Below are 20784 nucleotides of genomic sequence, written 5' to 3'. Positions count from 1 at the left end.
AATTATCTGGGGTCATGGATTTGTTTCCAGAAATAGGAATGTGAATCTCAGAATTTGAAAGAGTTTCTAATAAGTAGAAAAGGAAAGTGATTTCTCAGATAGATTACCATCCAGCCACAATACTTCTGGGCCAACTTTGCCCTTTTGAGGATCATTTCATGGAAGTGTGAAGTTTCTGCACAGTGCTGCTCTAGACAAGGGTAACATTATGTATTTGATAGTCTCACCCAGCTTTTTCCTAGGATCTGGCTTTGGATGGAGTTTCCCATTACATAAAGTTGATTGCCCAGAACAAATACGATCATGCTGTAACCCTTACATGGTGCTCAGTCTCAAGACAATTTAGTTATTTAACTAATGTCCTCCAATAGCCATGGTGTGTAGTACAGCAGGAATGATAGTTATTTCCTGCAGAGGGAGAATGAGGCTGTGGGTGATGCCCCTGCAGCAGCAGAAGGGGTGGAATATGGGAGATGGTGGGGTCCATGGCAGCTGGGACGGACAGCTGGACTGCAAGACTCGGAGGACTAGAAAGAATGGAGAAACAGCAGCAACAGCAGAAAAATAGCAGGCAACAGACAAGAAGTGAGGAGGAATTACAATAAAATAGTTGAAAGCATGTGAGGAGACCAGCAGACCTGATGCTGACACTGGCAGACAAAACTGCTAGGAATGCTGCGATCGAGAACACATGCTCGCAGCAGTGCACCGTGGTGAATGGATTCTGGCCCGCCAGACAGGGCTGCTGTAGTGCAGCAGTGGCAGGTGCCAAAGAAAAGCAAAATTCTCATTTCTAGTAGTTTGAGAGCTACCCAGGCTTGTAGTTGTGCGTAGGCTCTGTTGCACCACTGCTTGGTGCCACTTTTAGCTGTCACTATGTCTTAAAGTTCTTCTGTGGGAGCAGGCTAGCCCTCAGTAACAGGTTTTGCTTTCTGCACTCCGTTCCTCAGCAATCTTTGTGCGCAATGGGCAGTGAGGCTCCCTTATGAGAAATCAAAGCATAGGAACCTACCAGCAGTAGCTGAAACCTGGACCGTCCACCTAGGGATGGTCGGTCTTTCCTGATTTTTTCAAATCAAAGCATTAGAAATGTGTCCTTCTTGAAAACAAAGAAACAAAATGAAAGGACTATAGGTCTGGAAACACTGCATTAAACAAGAGTTAAAAATCAGAGTACAGAAGAAAATATGCAGCTGTAAGAGTCCTAAATGGGCACAGAAAGCCCCGGAAATCATACAGCTTAGAAGACAGAATGGATCTGGAAGGAACAAGGAAAGGGAAGGACCAATGGATTGATAGCAGGTGGAATACGAAGATGGAAAGGATGGAGTTAGAGATGTGGCAAACAACCCTACATGTGGGAAGAGACAGAAGAAATTAGAAAACAGAAAAAGGACATTACAGTGATCTGGAATGGGTAAGGACAGAATAGAGGGAGACTTAAAAGTCTTAATCCCATCTGAGAAGTGTGCATCAGAACATAAATCTATGTTTTTAATCCGTTTTTTCTTGTCAGCTGAAGACTAATGAAACTTATGCTAGCAATTAGCTTAAGGTAGATCACAGGGCAACTGTAATATTCCTTTATGCCATGATTCTGTCACAAGTGATGATACATGATTTATGTGAAACATTTGCTGGAGAAATGCCATCATCATTAATAACGTTATATCAACAGGAGAAAACAGCAGCCTCTGTGGCCTCCCTTCCTTTCTCTGTGCTAAGCAGTTCTGTTGCTGTATGGAAGTTTTTTGAGCAATGTCGATTGGAATTCACAAATTGAATTTCTTTTTTCCTTGAGTTCACAGTTGGTGTTTAGTTCTTTTTCACTCTATTTGCATCTCAATAAATATTGTCATTAATCCATGTTTCCTTATCAGGAGATGTTCCAATCAGGCTGTTCTAAAGGTTGAGTTAATCAATACAGTTAATTCTTTACATTTATACACAACAGGAAGTTTTCCATTGTAAAATTACTTTCTTTTTTATGGCCTGAGTGGATAATCACTTCTTAAATGTCAGTTTGTCATGATAAGTTTGTCACAGTTCCATCAGTATGTCATGATAAGCAGCACTTACACACACAATCCCACTGAAGTTGGTGTGGCTACTCATTTGACTATACAATATGAATTAACGTTGGCAGAAATGAAAAATGTGACAGTTTCTCCACCTGTATTAAAAAAAAAAAAAAACAACTGAAGAAGACTACAGGTAGATAAATAAATTCCTGTTTGCTTTTCAACAGATACTGAACCAAGTTGAATTGTATTTTCATTTGTATTCTACTACATAATCCCCTCCCATCCCCTGCTGTAAACAATTTTTGAAGCAGCTTCCTATTTTTATAAAAGCCTCTCACATGTTCCAATAAACCATGAAACATAAAGGGGGATGCTTGAAGACAGCAGCCTGTTGGCATGCCTGAGTTTCATTTCCCTTTCCACTAATGTAGACAGTGCACGTGTTATTACTAAAGGGAATGACTGAGACACAGCCCCAAGAACTGCGTTTCTTGGTTTGCTTGATCTGGGCACCACAACACACAGGAACTAGATGAAAATACTCTTGCATAATAGCCCTCAATGAGGATTTTCTGGCTATTCCCAAGCTTGCAAAGATGACAATGTGGCAAACTCAGGCATGAAAACTGAAGCGTCGGAGAAGTCACAAGGTCCTAATGTCCTGGTTGTCCTAGGATTTTGGTCATGAAGCAAATGGTAAGAACTTATTGCATGACTGTGTTTCAGTCATGGTTCTCACAGTGGCGTCTTTGTACAGTATTTGTGTACAATATTGTTCTCTTAAACTTCTGCTGCATGAAATGTGCTCCCAAACATGTCTACAAAAAAAAAAGTCTTTAAAAAGCATTAAAGCCACCACTGAGCATAAAAGAAAATGACCCCATCAATTCAGATTTCCCTAAATTCACCTAGCTTTTCTCCTAATGAATATAGGATGTCATTGCTTTGCTGTGCTTTTGCATGGGCTAAGTTCTCTTGCTGCATCAAACCCTTTCACTTCAATAAAAGCACAGGCATTTATATTCCTAGGAAGGATCAATCTTGTCTTCTACATAACAAAATGGGCCAAGCAATTTCTCACACAAAACTTCAAAAATATTGTCATTCCCACACCAGCGTGTCAGAAACCGTAAAGAGTGATCTGTATGAGCAATAGCATACAGATCCTTTCAACGAAGGCTTCTGGTGGATAGTAACTGAGCTTAATGACCAGCTAAAAACTGTTCATTGGTATGTACGAAACTAGTTGATATTTCTGTTTTGGCAGTACAGACTATTGTACTGCCTAATGATGGAGTGAGTATGGAAAGTGACCACTTTGGCACAGCACTTTTTTTGCGAAACTGATATTGTTATACCTTTTTTTCCATCTGTAATGACACAGGAATAAAAAAAATGCTTAGCTATACTCTATGTATTCGACACATAGCTAACATCAGTCTTCATAAAGGCTACACACAAAATTTATGCTACATTTCCCAAAATTCAGTCATCCTTAGCTAACTACTCACAATATATGAACTTAAAACATGAGAAAAGACTGTCATTTTCCATTGGTCCTGACACTCTAAAACATCCCACGCACATTTTTACTCGGACTTGGCTTAAGCACACACTTTCTTTCCTTGCTTCGATGCATATGGCACAGATGAGAACATGAAAAGGAGATAAAAAGCATGGCAGAAAGCTAGGCAGAATTCTGCTACCGCGATTCTTATGGTCCTGTACCTACACCTGACATCACGCAAGCCCTAAAAATTCCTTCCCCCAGTCAAAAACCAAATCTGGATAAAAGCATAAGTCCATGGTTAGAGCAATAAACATTAGATAGTGATAAAACAGTGATGAAATAAACTATTTGGGGGATTGAAAGTGCGTGAAGAACCTCAGCCCCAAACATTTTAAAATAAATTACAATAAAAAGTATTGTAACTGGATGGCAATCACTACTATCTGCTAATTATTTATTTTCGGCTCTGAACAGCAATTCTAAAGCCCCCAGAAGTTCATGCTCTCGTGTCCTGTAACGTTGTTACCACGCGTGTTACTGATGTATGCTGAAGAGAGCAGCTGTTTTCACCGTGGGTCACTCATGAGAAGACACAGAAATTAGAGTAATTTCATTAGTTTTGTCATTTCTTATGCTTTTTATGCACTATTACCACCTGTGCGCACTTAAAATAACGGATAAAGAACCAAAAGGATAAAGTCTGATCAAAATGCTGCAGGTTTTTCCCGTCTCTCCGCCAGACTTGCGGCGCTGCGCTCGGGTCCGGGGGACCCTCCGGAGGGCCGGCAGCCGCACATCCCCACCTTGCCTGGCAAAGCGGGGGCTGAGAGGGGGCTCCCGGAGACAAACAGCACGGCTACCGCAAGGCGGGGATGCCTCCAGGGCCCCGGACCGGCCGACACGACAAGGGCCGGGAAGCACCTGCGCGGCGGGCAAGGCCTCCCGGGCGCCCCGCGGCCACGGCCGCCTCAGCCCTAGCGGAACCCCGGCGGGAGGCGCGGCCGCCGCAGTGCATGGCGGGACACGTAGTATCCCGCCGCCTCCCCGCGCACCGACTACATTTCCCGTGAAGCCGCGGGGGAAGCGCGAGCCACGGTGTGCGTCAGCGGCGCGGGCAGCCAATTGCGGCGCGGCCGGAGCGAGCGCCGTCAGCCGCCAATGTTGTTTTCGCTGAGTCGAGCTGCTGGTGTTGTTGGCGGCGGCGCCATATTGGAAGGGACGAGCCCCCGTTAGCGAGAAGCCCCTTGGCGCTGGCCCGGCCGCCGCCATGCTGTATCTGGAGGACTATCTGGAGAGTGAGTGTGTGCGGGACGGGGGTGCCGGGCGGCCGGGCACGGCCGGTGGAGGGGAGCCGGGGGGGAGCCGCGGCGATGAGGCGGCGCCCCCCTCCCCCACGGCGGCGAGTGACTGACTGACTGGCTTCCCCCTCCCTTCTCTCCCCGCTCCCCCGCCCCTCGTGTCCCCGCAGTGATCGAGCAGCTTCCCATGGATCTGCGCGACAGGTTCACCGAGATGCGCGAGATGGACCTGCAGGTGCAGAGTACGTGAGTCCCGCCCCCTCCGCCTCTGCCCGCCCCCTCCCTCCCCTCCCCTCCCCTCCCCGCGCCCCAGCGCCCGCCGCGCCCCGCCCCGCCCCGCCAGCGGGGGGCGGCCGCGGGCACCGCCTCGATCGCCGCGCCCCGCCGCAGGGCGCGGGCCCGCGGTGTGGGCAGGAGGGAGGGGAAGGGAAGGCAGAGGAGGGAAGGAGCAGGCGAAGCGGCGCCGCCGCCGGGGCGCTCCGGCCTGCGCGGGCAGCTCTGCTCCGCTCCCCGCCGCCGACCCGCGCGCTGGCCCGGCGCGATCGCGCCCCTTCCCCGCCCTGCGCCCCGGCTCGCCGGCAGCGCCGCTCCGGGGCGGTGCGGGGGGGGGGGGGGGACGAGCCGCGGGGCCGGGCGCGTCTCGTCGGCACCGGGCGCCTGGCGTCGTCTCCGGCGGGGCGGCGGGCGCTGGTGCGGCTGCGGGAGGCGGCGCTGCGGAGGCCCGGCGCCGCGCCGGGAGCCGCCGGGACGCAGCGAGGGGCGGGGCGCGCTCGCCTGGCGCTGTGTCAGCGAGCGGCGCCGAGCCGCGGCCCCGCCGAGCCGCCCGCCTGCCCGCTCCGGGCCTGCCCCGGCCCCGGCCCCTGCCTGTGGCCCGCAGTTGAGTCTCGGCGCAAGGAGGATCTTACAGGAGTTTCGCTCCTGGGCTTGTGCTGCTCCCAAAGGCATTTTCGGTGGCACGTCCCAAACTCTTTAGATTTTTGATCCCTAAGAGCAGTGATGGTGGTTTGGAACAGGAGTTATGTCCCACTCCTTCAGCAGGTAGCGGCACGCTGTCTCTGAAACTTTCCAGCCAGCTCCCCTCATAATAGCGTATGTGAAGGCACTTTTTGCTTAGCCTCTTGCACCCTAGCTGACACGTAACCAGATACACAGTCTGCTTTAGGTTTCTTTGTAGATCACTTTGTATATCTCTGCTTGTATCCTGATACAATACACTGCTTTACGCTGTTTTCAGGATGCATTGCCTTTTCATGTTTTCTAATGCAATCTCATCTGGGACTTAGGTGCCCTGTTAGGTGTTGCTGTCATTTAACGCACAATTAATATGTTCATCTCTAACTGTGATGTAAAGGTCTTTGTTAATGAAACTCTTATTGCACAAAAGATAAGAGGAATCATCAATACAGAAGGGTCGGACTATTGTAAAGAAGAATGACAGAAAGAGCAAGGGTTGAAATTAAAAGTGAATGCCATACAGGAATACAAAATGCAACACTATGTGGGAGCACAGTTCTCAAAAACAATAGTTTAACCTATAATACTTTGAAGTGAGGTCTCAGGCTTTCCCTTGGATATTTACTTTAGTGGACCAGCAGGTCCATTTAATGGACTTTATTGACACATGTTGAACTGGCTATGGGATTTCTTTGTATACTATGGCCTAAGTGCTGTCTTGGGTTCAGCGATTAAAGTTGTGGGAACAGAGCAATGGCTCCTTATGGGAGATAACACCTCTGAAGTAACTATCGCTAGGGAGCACCAGGAGAGTGAGTGAGCACCTCGCTGACTTAGGTAGTTCTGAGTAAGTTCACAAATTTTACTTCTATTTAGTAGGGAGGCAAAGAAGCTAGTAGGTTTTTTGAAGTTTGTTTCAGAACTGAGCCGAGTAGCGCTGCCAAGGTTGCAGTAGTGTAATTTCCTCTGCTTTAACTGGAAGTGGCAAATAACACTCCGTATTGTATTACTGGAAGTAGCAAATAACAGTGAATATTGTATACTAAGATCAGCCTTAGGCCCAGAGAAAAATTCTCCTGGACCTTGGTACTTCTGTAATTCTTGCACAATGAGTGACAAAGCATCCAAAGGCATTTACGAAACTTCTGGACTAGCATCTCTTCAACATCAGTTGCCAAACTGCCCGCTGATGAATACTACGTGCAAACCTGGAGGTTGTTCTCATGCGGTGACATAGTGACTTGCTGTGAAGATTCAGTGTCTCTGAAGTAATTGAAAACAGTACTTTGATGAGTGATGCTGTCCCAGAAACCTGCATGAATTGTAATTCAGAGATAACTGTGCTGCTGTGTTTTAGAGTCAATGTTGACTTTATATTCTGTCCTGTTTGGACCACATGGATTTCTAATGGGGCAGCTGCTGCTGTTTGTTGTTGGAAGAAATAATAAACCAGCTGTACCTGCTGTACGTCCTGATAAGGCTGCTGTGGGAAATTTGAAGACCGTCTGAGTTGTGACTTGACTTTTGAGCTTTAACTGAGCTCCACATGGAGCATAAAATGTGTTTCTCTGTTTAAGTTCAAATCATGGATTATCAGGCCTCCATGGTAAAATGTCAAGCTCTGGAAAAAGACCTCTCTTCTAATAGAATTTCTGGCAACTCTCTTGGGAAATCGGATCTAAGAAATTAGTATCTCAGAATATAGTATCACAGTTGGATTAAAAAGGTAGAGGGGGAGAAAAGGTGAAAGAACTTCAGTGTACCAGAGAGAATTTTTCATATCATTTAATAGATCTGACCTGTGTTCCCCTTTGCCGTTTCTGCCCTTTCAGGAGAGACCAAGTTTCTGTGGAAGTTTTCCCTTATGCAGTTTCACACAGGCTGATATGTGTCCTCAATAAAGAGTAAAGAGGGAAGATTTTTTTTTTTTCCCTTTTCATGTCTGTGGAGCCATTAGAGTAATTATCACCTAGCTGTTTGCACCCTGGGAATAGGAGACAGATAGAACATTTTGTCTGTTGGCTTTATGGACCAAATTATAGTCATTTGGTTAAAGAACAAAGCTTTTAACAGCCTCCACATAAAGTGTGTGCTGCTTGCTTGCTGCTCAGGCTTCTTAATCTTCTCCCTGAATAACACAGTGCAAGTGGAAAATGCTCATTGTACAGATTCTCCCATCTTTAACCTGTTTTACACCGAAATTGTTTGACTACTTTGTTTGTCTGGGTCTAATTAAAGTTGATATGAGCCTATGTCACAACTGTTCTGGCATGGGATTAATTGCTCTCTGTCCGGTCAGTTGCTAGGTTCGTGTTGGTTTTGATGCTGGGCGTTCCCAGTTTAGGGAAAATCAATGAATGTTTTTGATCATTTAGTATGAATTATTTTTGATTATTTACATGAACAGTTAGTTCTAGTTGTGAATTTTCACAGAGTGAGAAAACCTTTGGGCTTCATTGGATTTGAAGAGTTAATCATACTTGGGGATTCATGAGTTCCTTGAACTAGTTAATTAACTTTTTTTTTTTAAGAGATAATGGCCATCATGTGATCCAGTTTTAATGGTGGTTTCTGGAAAGTATCTTAAGTGTTTTACACCCAGAGCCTGAAGTCTGTAGGTAGTTGGTGCATTGTCACGTTTAATTTGAAACTGCTATCTGGACAGTATCGCTGAGAGTGCTGTGAAAAACTTTTCAGTACTATCATCTATCCTGAGACTAGCAAGGCTGTCAAACCTAGTTTGACTGAGGCAGCTGCATGTTTTTGGAGATATGCAAGCTGTTGCATGCACAAGTGTCCAGCTGTTGAAATAGTAAACTCAGTACTTTTTTTTTTTTTTTTGAAGGAGGGTGGAGGGAAAGGGAGGGGAATCCCTGTTCCTGTCTCAGTAAACAACAAAACAAATAATTTGTAGTTGACATTTTCCTTTCTTATGATAGTTAATGTTAGAGAATTGGTGTCCATATTTTTTTTCCTTACGATATTTCTCAACTTCATGTAAGTGAGAATCCTGTCCAAATAATATTTCATCAGTGCATTTACCCCTTAGTGCTACCCTGTGGGGGTGGGGGGAATAACTTTGTGAGTGCTTTCAATTTGCTCTCACCCTTCCTAGCATACTATAGAGAGGGCCTTGACTTAAAGGCAGTGACATGACTCTTCAGTTTCTCTACCTTTTTGAGGCACTAATTTTTTCAATTATTTGGTTTTGTATTTGACTGTTTCTCTTAGGAGAACATTTTGTTTCCTGCTCAGTTTGTAACTGGCTAGAATGTTCCAAAGTCAGCAGTCTAGAGCCCTGGGTGAGGAGTTTGGGTCGTGCTTTAAGTCACTACCACTGCTCTTAGGGACAAAAAACCTTTAGAACTTGGAGTCCTGCCTGTCCCATGCTGGAGAGCACAAGAACCTTGATGAGAATCCTACCAGAATGCAATTCTGCTTCTTGGAAATGAAGGTAAATATTTCCCTCCTCTGTCCACTGTCACTTGGTTGGTTTTTTTGTTTTTTTGTTTTTTTTTTCCTCTCTAATAGTTTGCACCTCAGTCCTGTCAACTTTTTTTAAGAAAAAAAATCGCCTTATTTCATGATGTTTATATACATAAGAAGATAACATTTATCTTAATCTTTTCCTGTGCTACAGATGCAATGGATCAGCTTGAGCAGAGGGTAAATGAATTTTTTATGAATGCAAAGAAAAACAAACCTGAATGGAGAGAAGAACAAATGACATCAATCAAAAAAGTAAGGATATCACAGGAGTGGGTCACATTTTTCTTTTGCAAACAAAGATAACCTTTGGAAAAAATAGCTTATGATTGATGGAGACTTAAGCGGTCAGAACTATGACTTCCCTTGGGCTTTCACAGAGATGGATAGAACTACCTAGGAGCAGAAAAATGACTGAAAGGTTTCTTTGATCAAGCATTTCTCTCAAGTTTTACCCAGTATTTGCTAGCATTTTAAAAATTATGATCCTGAAATCATGAGGAAACCAGGTACTAAATTTGGAGCTCAGACTTTTTGTTTCTGCTTGTGTGACATGAAGTATATGTTATGTATATGGTATACATATGCTATATGTAGCTTTAGGGAGGGAGGAATAAGAAGATGGATGTGTTTTGTTCTATCCTTCAACACTCAGGCATTGGTGGCGGTATTGTTAGCAAGGTAGTCCATCATTTTGTCAGGAGAAACTCCTTCCTAGTCTTCTACACTTGCTACTTCAGCCCCTGATTTGGCCAAGGGGTTTCTTTTCCTTAATTAGTACAAATAGATTTCTATATTTAAAAAAAAGAAAAAGTCAAAGCTCTGACTTCACTAGAGTAAATGAAAAATTTGCTTTTGACTTTAGTTGGACGAAATTTGCAAGTAGTTTTTGCCTAAGCAAGATACTCTTCAATGGAAATCGAGAATAAAAAGGCACTTAAACCTGTTTAATTCTAGAGTAAAAACATGTGTAAACATAATTTAAAAAGAAAAGTTTTGTCTCTGGATTTTCATTAGAGCAGATTTTAAAATTGAATTGCTTTAGTCAAATTATTTTATAATACACGAGTTATATAAATGTATTTTAAAATACTTTAAACTATATACATCATTATCTCTATTTAACTACAGTGCTGGAGAGGCCTCCCCTCACAGTACTGTTTAGCATCATTTTGAAGGGCAGTAGTATCTGCAATGGTCCTAAAGATCCATACAAAGTCAAAGACATAATCTCATTTTGAGTCCATAACCTTATGCTGTGTAATATAAAATAAATCCAAGACTGTTTCTATTCTTGCAGCATTTCTTGCGGAAATCTAAACATCACTGTAGGAAGAAGTGTGTGCATCTTATAGTTTGGCTTTTTCTAAGGCACAAACAATAAAATGATACGTAGTACATCTCTCATCTAAAACTTAGCTGATTATTGTTTACAGCAGAGTTTCACAGTCTTTCTGAAAACTGACTTGAAATTCTCCTTTTAACTTACATTTTGTGCTGGATAACAATAGCTTAAAATGACTGAAATTAATTCAGTTACATTCATAATTTTAAAAAAATTTCTCTCTATAACAGGATTATTATAAGGCTTTGGAAGATGCAGATGAAAAAGTGCAACTGGCTAATCAAATATATGATTTGGTAAGTGGACAGAAGGCTTGTGGCGAATTACCAAAATTTATGCTCAAAGGAGTTCTTAAACATTTTAAGCACTACAGCTGTGCTACCTGTACTGTTGTGTTAGCTACATACAGATATTTTTGCTGGTGAAAGAAATGTTTAATATTTTATTGACTTTTAAGAATTTTGTTGCTTTGGCTAGTAAGTGTCACTTAAGTACAAAACATACAGAAATTATTTTAGAAATCCTAAAGTTTTTATGCATGTTGATTTTGTCTTAGTTATTTTTTTCTGAAAAGAGACCACGAGCAAGTTACTTTTCCTTGTAGCATGTGGATTTTGAATTTTAAGTATATTTATTTCACATTTTCTCAGAGAACAGAACCTGCAAGTCAGACTGCACTGAAATATAGTAGACATAAAACATATATTTCTTGTCTGCTTTAGTTCCACTTCAGCTAACCAAAAGTTAGTTCCAAAAGTTGGAACTTACTCCCTCTCTTTTGGTTAGCTGGTAACGCCAAAAACCTGTTCAATTTTTAGTAGTTTAGAGATAGGTGCAGTATTCTGCTGTTTGACTGCAGATGAAGAAAGCATTTGGAACATAGTGTTTCTTTCCATGATATTAAGTCTAAATTTTACCTTTAATTTTTAAGGTAATTTTCAATACCCAAGAGCATGTCATACTTTACTCAAATGTACAGGAGTCTCTACATTTTCAGTTGAGAGACCCTTTTACTTAGTACTTAAGCTTACCGATGTGTATAGTGGCATGCAAATTGCAATTCAGTAAACTTGCAATTTCCCCATGCAGCCCAACCTCTTCCTAAGTGCATGTCATGTACTATTCTTTCTCTTCCCCTTTCTATACCCATACTCACAACACCCCCACTCTTAATCTTTTTTCTCAAAAGAAACACTTAACGTTATGTCTTGGAACATTGCCTACAGTAAGAGGAGGGCTTCTAGCTGCTGAGCCAATATGCAGCCTTATTGTATCCTGTGATTGACTGAGCAACAGGGCTGTTTTGGTGTTAATTCTAGTATCTCTGCTGAGTTAGGGAAATGTAGGTGACTGAGAAGTTACGCTTCTGTGCGTTTTTATATCTACTTAGTGCTGCACAGCAGAGAATTGCTGGAAAGGAAGTATTTAGCAAGCCTGAGATTAAGGGTGTAGATATTCATGTTCCAGAACTGGATGCTATGTATTGTTGCTTTATCTCAAAAACAGGTAGACCGTCATTTGAGAAAATTGGACCAGGAACTCGCTAAATTTAAAATGGAACTTGAAGCAGATAATGCTGGAATTACGGAAATATTAGAGAGAAGTAAGTATGCTTGATTTTCTTTAAGAACTTGACAGATTTTCTGCCAGTTTGCAAAATTAAATTATCATAAACTTGTCAGTGGCCTGCAGTACTTCCACTTGTTCCAAAATCGTGTTTTGACCTGCATACTTTTCATCAGACAGTGATTCTCAAATTTAAGTTTCAACCTCAGTTTTTACCAGTGAAGTCAAAATACAACTGCATAAATAGAATAGTTTTTTTCACACAACTGTTGCACTAGTGAATTGCTAGTAAGGTACAGAATTCTTTAAATCTGTTTTTAATGACTGTAGGTATTCAGACAAGTACTTCAGCCTAAGCTTGCCACCTACCCAGTTGAAAGTGTACAGTTTCTTACTTGAATTGATTGCCACCAAATCGAGGAGGGTCCTTATTTTAGTTACAGCTGTGGAATGTCAAGTGAAGTTAGGTATTCGGTGGTTTTCTTTTTTTAAAGGGGAGAGAATGGCTGTTTTGTAATGGGGTGGTGAGGGAGAAGCATTTTGGGTAGGAAACCTGCATGCCTAACGAATACAGCAATGCTAGTATTCAGAATGTGAACTGAACTGTAATGTGACAGCTTTTTGGCCAACTTGGTGTAGAAGAATCTGGCCTTTCTGTACGCATCAGTATTTAGACATCAGGTTCAAATGTGATTATGATAAATTTCAAAGTTGGTTCAACTACTATGATTATAGAGCTAAGAGGCAGTGACTGTTCTTCATACCCAAGGACAGTGAAAAGTAACCTAAATCACTTGAGGAGATTAGGAATATTCTTTCTTTGAACTTTGTGTGGCTTTGTCATAAAAGCTGGGAGTTTGTTGGATATTTTGTTTGTAACTGCTGTTACAAATAACAGGCACAAAAAGAAAACTGCAAAGTAAGTGCTTTTAATGAACTAGCAACTACAGAAAAGGACTAGTTTATTTTAGTTGGAATCCCAGCTGCAGTTCTAAAATGTGATACTACCTTCAGTTGAGCTATGGGTTTGGTGAAGTAGGTGCATTTCAAAATAGAAATGTTCCAGGCTGCATGTTGCATCTTTAAGGTGTTTTTTTTTAATAAAGTGAGAAGTAGAAGCCTCTTAACATTTTTAGCTTTCAGAGTAAGTACATATTGTTGAAGTTCCGCCAGAGGGCAGCCTTTGGACTAGTTTGTAACACGATTAAAGTTAGCTCAGCCAAATGATCTCCTTATGCTTTGAACCTCTTCTAGAATAATTTTCTTTAAACTTTTGCAATACACTCGTGTACGTTTTGAAAGCACTGAAAAAGAAAGAGGCAAAGAAATGTTGAAGCTACAGGTTTTGAAAAATGAATGTGAATTACTTTCTTGAATTGTCTTCTGTATAAATGTAAGTTGGTAGGTATTGCAGCTAGTTCAAAATCTTTTTGCCAAAGATTGATACACAAACTGTTATATATTGTTCTAATGGAAGTTTGTGGTCAAAGTCTCTCCTATGCTGCGATAATTTAGCCTCATATTACAATAAATGTTATTCTTGGACAGAGACTTGCATTTGTCCCGTCCCCCTCCTTTTTTCTTTTTCTTTTTCTTTTTTTTCCCTCTCTCTTCTTTGCATTGCTGCTCTGTGTATTTTGAATGTTAAGATAATTTGGATAATGATCTGAAGCCCTTCCTGTTGAATGTTAGATCATCTTGAAAGACGTTGCTAGTGCTTTTGTGTTCTGACTCAATGTGACAAGATGGACTCAGTTGGACAAGGTGCCTCGTTAATACAGTTTACCTGTTACAATCTTCTTTTCAATCCATATTGGTGTAGATTGTCAGTACTTTTGGTGCAGCATTCTCCAACTGTCACTGGCTTGTATGCAGCTCATTTGAATAAGTGGCATGTTGAGGGCAATGTTGTTGTTTGTTCTCCTTACTGGCCTTGATTTTAACTTCTTGATTTCAACAGTTGAACAGCAGCAGTCACCAATTTTTATTTTAAAACTGTTCTTCTCACTGCCTCCTGGTTGTACTACAGGAAGAGTTTCAACTCTAGCAAAAATACTTCTGATTAAAATAAATATAACTGCATAGTGATTTGGTTGATATTATAAAGATTCATTTAGTATCTAAAAGTCAAAACCATGCCAATGATCACTGAAATTTTTGTATCCTTTTTACCTCCATCTTAGGGTCTCTGGAGCTGGATACACCATCACAGCCTGTGAATAACCATCATGCCCATTCTCACACTCCAGTAGAGAGTAAGTATTTGAGGCTTAAAAACATGTCCACTTTTTATGTTTCTTTATTTTTTATTGAGTAGTATTAGGAAAAAAATGTTTGGAACTTTTTTCTTTTTCTCCAAACATTGGGAGGAAAAAAGGCATAATGCAATGATAATAATATCTATTCAGAAGAAGTGCAAGAATGAAATAATAAGGTTTTGCTAGTGGGAATTAGTTGAAAGTGCTGTTTTATTATCTCTAGCTGACTTCCAGGCTGAAAAGGTTTTGCATTTAAGTTCCCTTCATTTGTTTCATTTAGAAAGGAAACACAATCCATCTTCTCACCATAGTACAACAGATCATGTTCCTGAAAAGAAGTTTAAATCTGAAGCTCTTCTATCTACCCTGACTTCAGATGCTTCTAAAGAAAATACACCAGGTAATCTTAATTGTCTTGCATTTTACTGCTTTTTAATCGGAGGAAGAGAAACCTGATTATATTTGAGTTAATTGTCTTTTGAAATCAGAGGCTCATACCCTTTCCTCTGGGATTTTCAGTCACTTGAAACATGAGAAATTGCAGGCATTGTTACTCATCTGTGTTGTCCATGGAGTGCATCAACTTTGTTGTCATTCAACAGCTGCATGTTAGCTGTTTCTTTGTATTTACACTGCTTGGGAGAAGATAACAGTACAGTGTCATGCACCTAGTAGTAGAAATATAAGAGATCAATGTATTATTATTTTGGAAAAAAGAAATGCATGCGACAATTTCCAAAGTAAGGGAAAAGAATTTTCACACTTTTTTGTAAGGGATGGTCTGATGTGGCGTTCGGCTACAATAAAATGAAATTCTTTCATGTGTTGTCTATTTCAAAAGAGGTGAGAAGTCTTTTTGAGTAGTGAATAAAAAAAACCCCTACAACTTTCTGCCCATTTTCAAAATTAGGGTGTTTCATAGTTTCTGTTCTGAAAATAAAAGATTATGAGAGGTTATAGTAGGTAAACTACCTTACGTTTTGGAATTTAGTGCTGTTCATTAGTTTTAAGTAGTCTTCCTCATATCCATTTTACTTTTGTTTCGAAGGAACTTCACATGAGATGGCAAATAAAATGTAACTATGTTTGAGCAGCTATCGGTCTGTAGATGGCCATGGAAATGTGTTGCATTAAAACTGTGATTTGTAGTTTTTAGAATTAAGATTGTTAAAAGTTTTACATCAGAAACAGTATAGGTGTACAGTCAAATTCTTACTCTCTTCTTGATGGTTACAGTAGTCAGCATCATTTCAACGGAGATTGGGTTTATATAGACATAGCAGCTGCATCTGTTCTTTGATAGCCGAATATGATAGGGAGGACTGTCTTTCTGAAAGGACTCCTTGCACATGAGGATAGGTGGGGAACAGACTTCTTTTTTCTTAAGCCAATACTGGCTGTGTCAAATGACTTTTAAAACTTTTTTCCAAATGATCAGACTGCTCTGATGCATAAACGGAGTTCCTGCTCTTTCACTGGTTGTCATATGTAACTCTTCTTAAAATGCAAAGGAATTTAGTTTCATTTTGAATTTCATAAATGTGTTCTGTTCATCAAGGGTGTCGAAACAGTAATTCATCATCCTCTTCAAACAATGCATACAATACAAACTCTTCTCAACCATTGGCATCATATAACCTGGGCTCATTATCTTCAGGATCCGGGGCCGGTGCAATTACCATGGCAGCAGCTCAAGCAGTGCAAGCCACGGCGCAGGTAACGTCAAAACATTCTTGTCATTCTGCCATCCGCTATTGATTAAGAAGAAAGACTAGTGATTTTTTTTCTTTTTTTTTAATCTGAATTCCCATGATCACTTTCAGCGGATGTGATTCAGTTCTCATATTATCATTTTTGTTTATGTGCTACAGTTTCATCCTGTAAAACTTACATAAAGGGACAGCTTGTTTTCGAGCTTTTCCTGTGGGATATTCTTACACCTTTTTTAGCACTTACTATACATCATTTTGTTAACAGGGTAACTAATGAACCTGTGCAAATAATTAGCAGTTAGCAGCCTAGTATGTTTTCTGTAAGAGCTCTACTGTGTAATCTAATACAATATCAGTATTCCTTTTAGATGAAGGAAGGAAGACGAACATCCAGTCTAAAAGCCAGCTATGAAGCATTTAAGAACAATGATTTTCAGCTTGGAAGAGAATTTTCTTTATCCAGAGATTCAACTGGATATTCATCATCAGCTCTGGCATCTACATTAACACAGACATTAAGTTCATCAACCACAGATTCACGAAGTGGCAGAAAAAGCAAGTAGGTTTTCTTACTTGTTGACTGCAATTATAGCTTTTAAGACAGCTAAGCTTTCTTTTAAAGGTCACGGGCCATATTAGAAATACTTCATATTTCTGGGAGGGGGATCAGCAGAAGGTAGTTCTTGCCTGCTGTTCTTTTTTTGTTCAGGGCTTTCTTCTTGTCCTCTCACTTTTTTTTCTTTAAGCATACTCACTCCAAGGTTTTAAATAAATGACTTGATTTACTTTTTTATCTGTGATATAGTCTAGTTTCTTCCCTTATTTTTCTGTGTTCTAGAGAGATGTGGCCTAACGGCAAATGTTGGGAATTACTATGCTTTTGTAGATCATTTTGAAATAATCTGGAGATCTGCTTTGTGCCACTTCACAAATAATCACAACGCTTTCTGATGGCTGACCTTGTAGGACAGGAAACAGAATTAATTTTATTTCTGATTAAAATGAAATTTAAAAGCATTTTAAACAACACAACATCACAACACATTGACAGCAATCCCAAGTTGTACTTGAAAGAGTTTGCCTCAGAATGCCCATCCTTTTAAACTGACTTGTATGTTTTTCTTCATACAAATTTGTGTTTGTTCACAGCTCAGTTAATAATTTTGTCTTAGAACCATTTTTCATCTATGCATATTGTGGGTGCCAGATCCGACCTATAAGCAAAAGCATAGAATTTGTATTCTGGCACTGTTCCTGTGGAGTGATTGGTGATGCTTGAGTGGAGATTAACATAAAATCAGTCATCTTCAAAACACAGCTATCTATTCTACATGACATATGACATTATTTATATGTAAATTCCTGTTTTATTGGTAACATAAGTTTTATGGGGGGACTTTACACCAAGGCTGTTGATGGAAAATTTTGTGAAGAAAAATATTGATTAAAGCCATTTGGCATTTTAAAGCCGTTAAATTCCATTTATTAGAATAGCCTGTCTTGCACTTGTAAGCTGGTAAGACTCGTTTCCTTTTCCAAAGAGCATCAATGTGTCCATTTCAGTTCTTGCAATTGTTGAATGAAATCTGTTAGGGAATGATGCTTTGGGATTTACATACTGCAGTATTTCAGAGTCAACCAAGTACTTGTTTTGTGATCCTTTTACTTGGCAGGAAATGAATTTAACTTATGGTATGCTTTTTTGTTTGTTTGTTTTTTTGGGTTTTTTTAGAAACAACAACAAATCCTCAAGTCAGCAGTCCTCATCATCTTCCTCTTCTTCGTCTCTGTCATCATGTTCTTCTTCATCTGCACTGGCACAAGAACTGTCTCAGCAAACAGCAGTAATACCAGAGTCTGATTCTAATAGCCAGGTTGACTGGACCTATGATCCAAATGAGCCACGTTACTGCATTTGTAATCAGGTAAGGATGGCTTCCAACTGGAAATATAACTAGAGCTGCTATTTCTCTGTAGTTCCTTCTCTGATTGCTAATTTAAAAACATTCTATTTGCAGTCTTGAAATTCTGATCTGTTTTCATTTACTTACTAGTGATGTGAATAAAGAACTCAGCTGTTGAAGCTAAAAACAAGCAAGTTTTCCAGTGATGTGACATACCTGGAGAGTTTTAAATCTTTTAATGAAGACTTCAGGAATTATTAAATTAAAAATTGAACAGGTTCACCGCAAATTTAGTTAAAATTTTAAGTTAGTAAGGAATTTGCCTGGTCTCTCCTACTTTCCTTTAAAAAAACAAAACCAAAAACCCCACAAACCAAAGAACCACAACAATGAAACAAAAAACTAGTTTTGTAAAAGCTATCCGGAAGCTTGAGAGACTGAATGACAACATGAGAAACTTTTATTTAAAAATGCCTGTTCTTATTTTAAACATTTTTAAGAGTGTTGGCTTTATTTTAGAGTTTATAGAATTCTGTAATTCTCTTGAAAGTATTTGATTGTTTCAAATAAAGTGCTTGAAATTGTCATGTATGCAAGGGAAATGCCAGACATCAATATAATCTTGAAAACTGGTCTGATAATGTGCTGAGCACTGTTGTTTAGACCAAAATGTGCTTCGTTCAGGTTTTGAATGCTGACCTCTTTTATCCAACCTGAAATATGCAGAAGTATCTTTTTTTTTTTCATGAAAATTTTTTGAAAATCTGTTTGCTGTGAACATGTTCTTTGGGTTGTGTAACAAAAGAAAAATCAAAATATTGTTGCTGCTGTTAATGGAAGAGCTCCTCAGAGGAAGAAACTTGAACTTTAGCCCTTTGAAAATGTTGTTTGCTTTTAATTAGTACTACAATTATTAATAAGGGTTTTTTTTCTTATTTACTAGGTGTCCTATGGTGAAATGGTAGGCTGTGATAACCAAGATGTAAGTAACAAAGTTCAAAAGGTTCATGAGATGCTTGTGCATGTAACTGTTGCTTGCAGGAGTTACTCTTCTTTAGAGTTGGTTTTAAAGTAGAGTTTTTTTAGAGTAATGTGCATATGAGTTGAACCTTTCTTCAAGAAACTTCTCCTCATCTGTCCGCACAGTTCAGGTTCTTTTAGAAGGCTTCACCCTTTCCTGGGAAGGTTTGGCATCTTTAAAATGCCCTTTATTTCTGGGAACTTTTAGCTATGTCACTACTAATATCAATTGTCCCCTTCAAAAAAAAGAAGTTTTAAAAGAACAGTTGAAAGTAATCATGTACTTCCTGAGATACTGTATTTAAACAGGAGTGAGTGATGAGATTACTTTTGTTTCACTTAGTGTTGTCAAACTAAGTATTGGGAAGCACAGCGTATTTCTTTTGCTCTGTTATGTGAGTCCATATATGACTTCTAGAATTTTTATTGCTTTTCTTAGTCTATTGAGTGTATGTTAGGGACTGTGATCCTCCTCTTTTCTCGCTTTGTCCCGTGACTTCATGTGAAAAGCAGAATCTATGCTTTTTACTCATGCTTCATTTTCATAGAATTGTATTTGTGATAGGTGTTCTGCAAAAAACCAAAATCCCAAACCCTCTCTTTAACTCTGTTTTTGTAGTGCCCTATTGAGTGGTTCCACTATGGATGTGTTGGACTGACAGAAGCACCGAAAGGGAAATGGTATTGTCCACAATGTACAGCTGCAATGAAGAGACGAGGCAGTAGACATAAATAAGTTTCTTCATCTGGAAAACAAGTTACATACTAAAGGTTTTATAGAGGACTTGGGAGGGGGAGGAACCCCCACCACACTTCCTTGCAGCCACTTAAGGGTTAACATAGCAGTCATAAGATCTTGAACTATTGATTTTGCTAGTCGTGTTTTAATATTGTAAGTAAATTATTTATGCACATTGATGTGCTACAGATACTATTCCAGTGAGCCTTGGATTGTTCCAGTGGCCAACATATGCAGACATTTGTACTATCAAACCATTTTCTCTAAGCAGTGGGCATTCTAGAATTATTCAATCTTCAAAAAATTCCGATGTCAGGATTTTAAATGTATGTTTTATATTCAACAGGTATATTCTGCTGCATGTACTGTACTCAAGAGCTGTTATGTAACACTATGTATATAAATGGTGCAAAAAGTCAGTGCTTCTGAAAAAAAAAATGAGACAATGGTTTTTAAAATGCCTTTATAGCTTTGGTTCTTTATGAAACTTAATTCAGCAGGCTGAAGAAAATGGTTCTTGTATACAGCGGGCTGTTGTCCTCTAGGGTACTTGAGTATGTAAAAACAAAAAAAATGCTGTAGAATAAAACAAACTTGTGCCATTAGTCTTTATATGTTTCTGCTCCAGAGAAGGCGCAGGCCATAAGAGGAAAAAAAGGTGTTAAAGTGATGATAAATTTTTATACCAAATGTGTTTATTTTTTTGTGCAAGTAATCCTTTAAATTTGAATTGTATTAGGTGTTAAAATAAAACAACCTCAACTCCTCAAATTAATGTTTTCTGTACCTTTGTCAAAAAAAGGTTTGTCCCTGAAATGGTTTCAGAAGAATATAGCTAAGTTTGCATAAGAAATTGCTTTACATGACCCATGTGAAGGATCATTGTACAGGAGGACATTTCTCTGGTGGGTGGATAACTAATGCATATATAGGCAAATGCTGAAATATCATTTGCCTTGCTGTCTCTG

General features: G+C 40.0%; 1 protein-coding gene across 3 annotated transcripts; it reads left to right on the top strand.

The window, feature by feature from the left end:
• The first annotated feature begins 4664 nt into the window (after window positions 1-4664).
• ING3 (inhibitor of growth family member 3) lies at window positions 4665-20572 on the top strand. Of its 3 annotated transcripts, XM_072861177.1 has the most exons (13): window positions 4793-4829; window positions 5003-5074; window positions 9134-9240; window positions 9427-9527; window positions 10848-10913; window positions 12124-12220; window positions 14367-14438; window positions 14722-14841; window positions 16000-16157; window positions 16522-16712; window positions 17886-18078; window positions 19001-19039; window positions 19697-20572. In XM_072861177.1, exons 4-13 carry the CDS (start codon window positions 9432-9434, stop codon window positions 19811-19813), a joined length of 1149 nt encoding a protein of 382 aa, XP_072717278.1. In that variant the 5' UTR covers window positions 4793-4829; window positions 5003-5074; window positions 9134-9240; window positions 9427-9431; the 3' UTR covers window positions 19814-20572. The 3 variants fall into 3 exon arrangements, with proteins under 3 accessions (XP_072717268.1, XP_072717259.1, XP_072717278.1); XM_072861167.1 differs by lacking the exon at window positions 9134-9240 and having other exon boundaries at window positions 4665-4829; window positions 16099-16157; XM_072861158.1 differs by lacking the exon at window positions 9134-9240 and having other exon boundaries at window positions 4668-4829.
• Window positions 20573-20784: the final 212 nt, after the last annotated feature.

The sequence above is a fragment of the Ciconia boyciana genome, chromosome 1, assembly GCF_034638445.1.
Source record: "Ciconia boyciana chromosome 1, ASM3463844v1, whole genome shotgun sequence".
NCBI lineage: Eukaryota > Metazoa > Chordata > Aves > Ciconiiformes > Ciconiidae > Ciconia > Ciconia boyciana.
This window is presented reverse-complemented; position numbering and strand designations above follow the sequence as displayed.

What these genes read in the sequence shown, in the direction of transcription:
- ING3 (XM_072861158.1), top strand. Translation starts at nt 4,802, where the DNA reads ATGCTGTATCTGGAGGACTATCTGGAGA. An exon ending in TTCTAAAGAAAATACACCAG is followed by an intron (nt 14,842 to 15,999) that starts GTAATCTTAATT and finishes CTGTTCATCAAG; the next exon opens with GGTGTCGAAACAGTAATTCA. An exon ending in GTTACTGCATTTGTAATCAG is followed by an intron (nt 18,079 to 19,000) that starts GTAAGGATGGCT and finishes CTTATTTACTAG; the next exon opens with GTGTCCTATGGTGAAATGGT.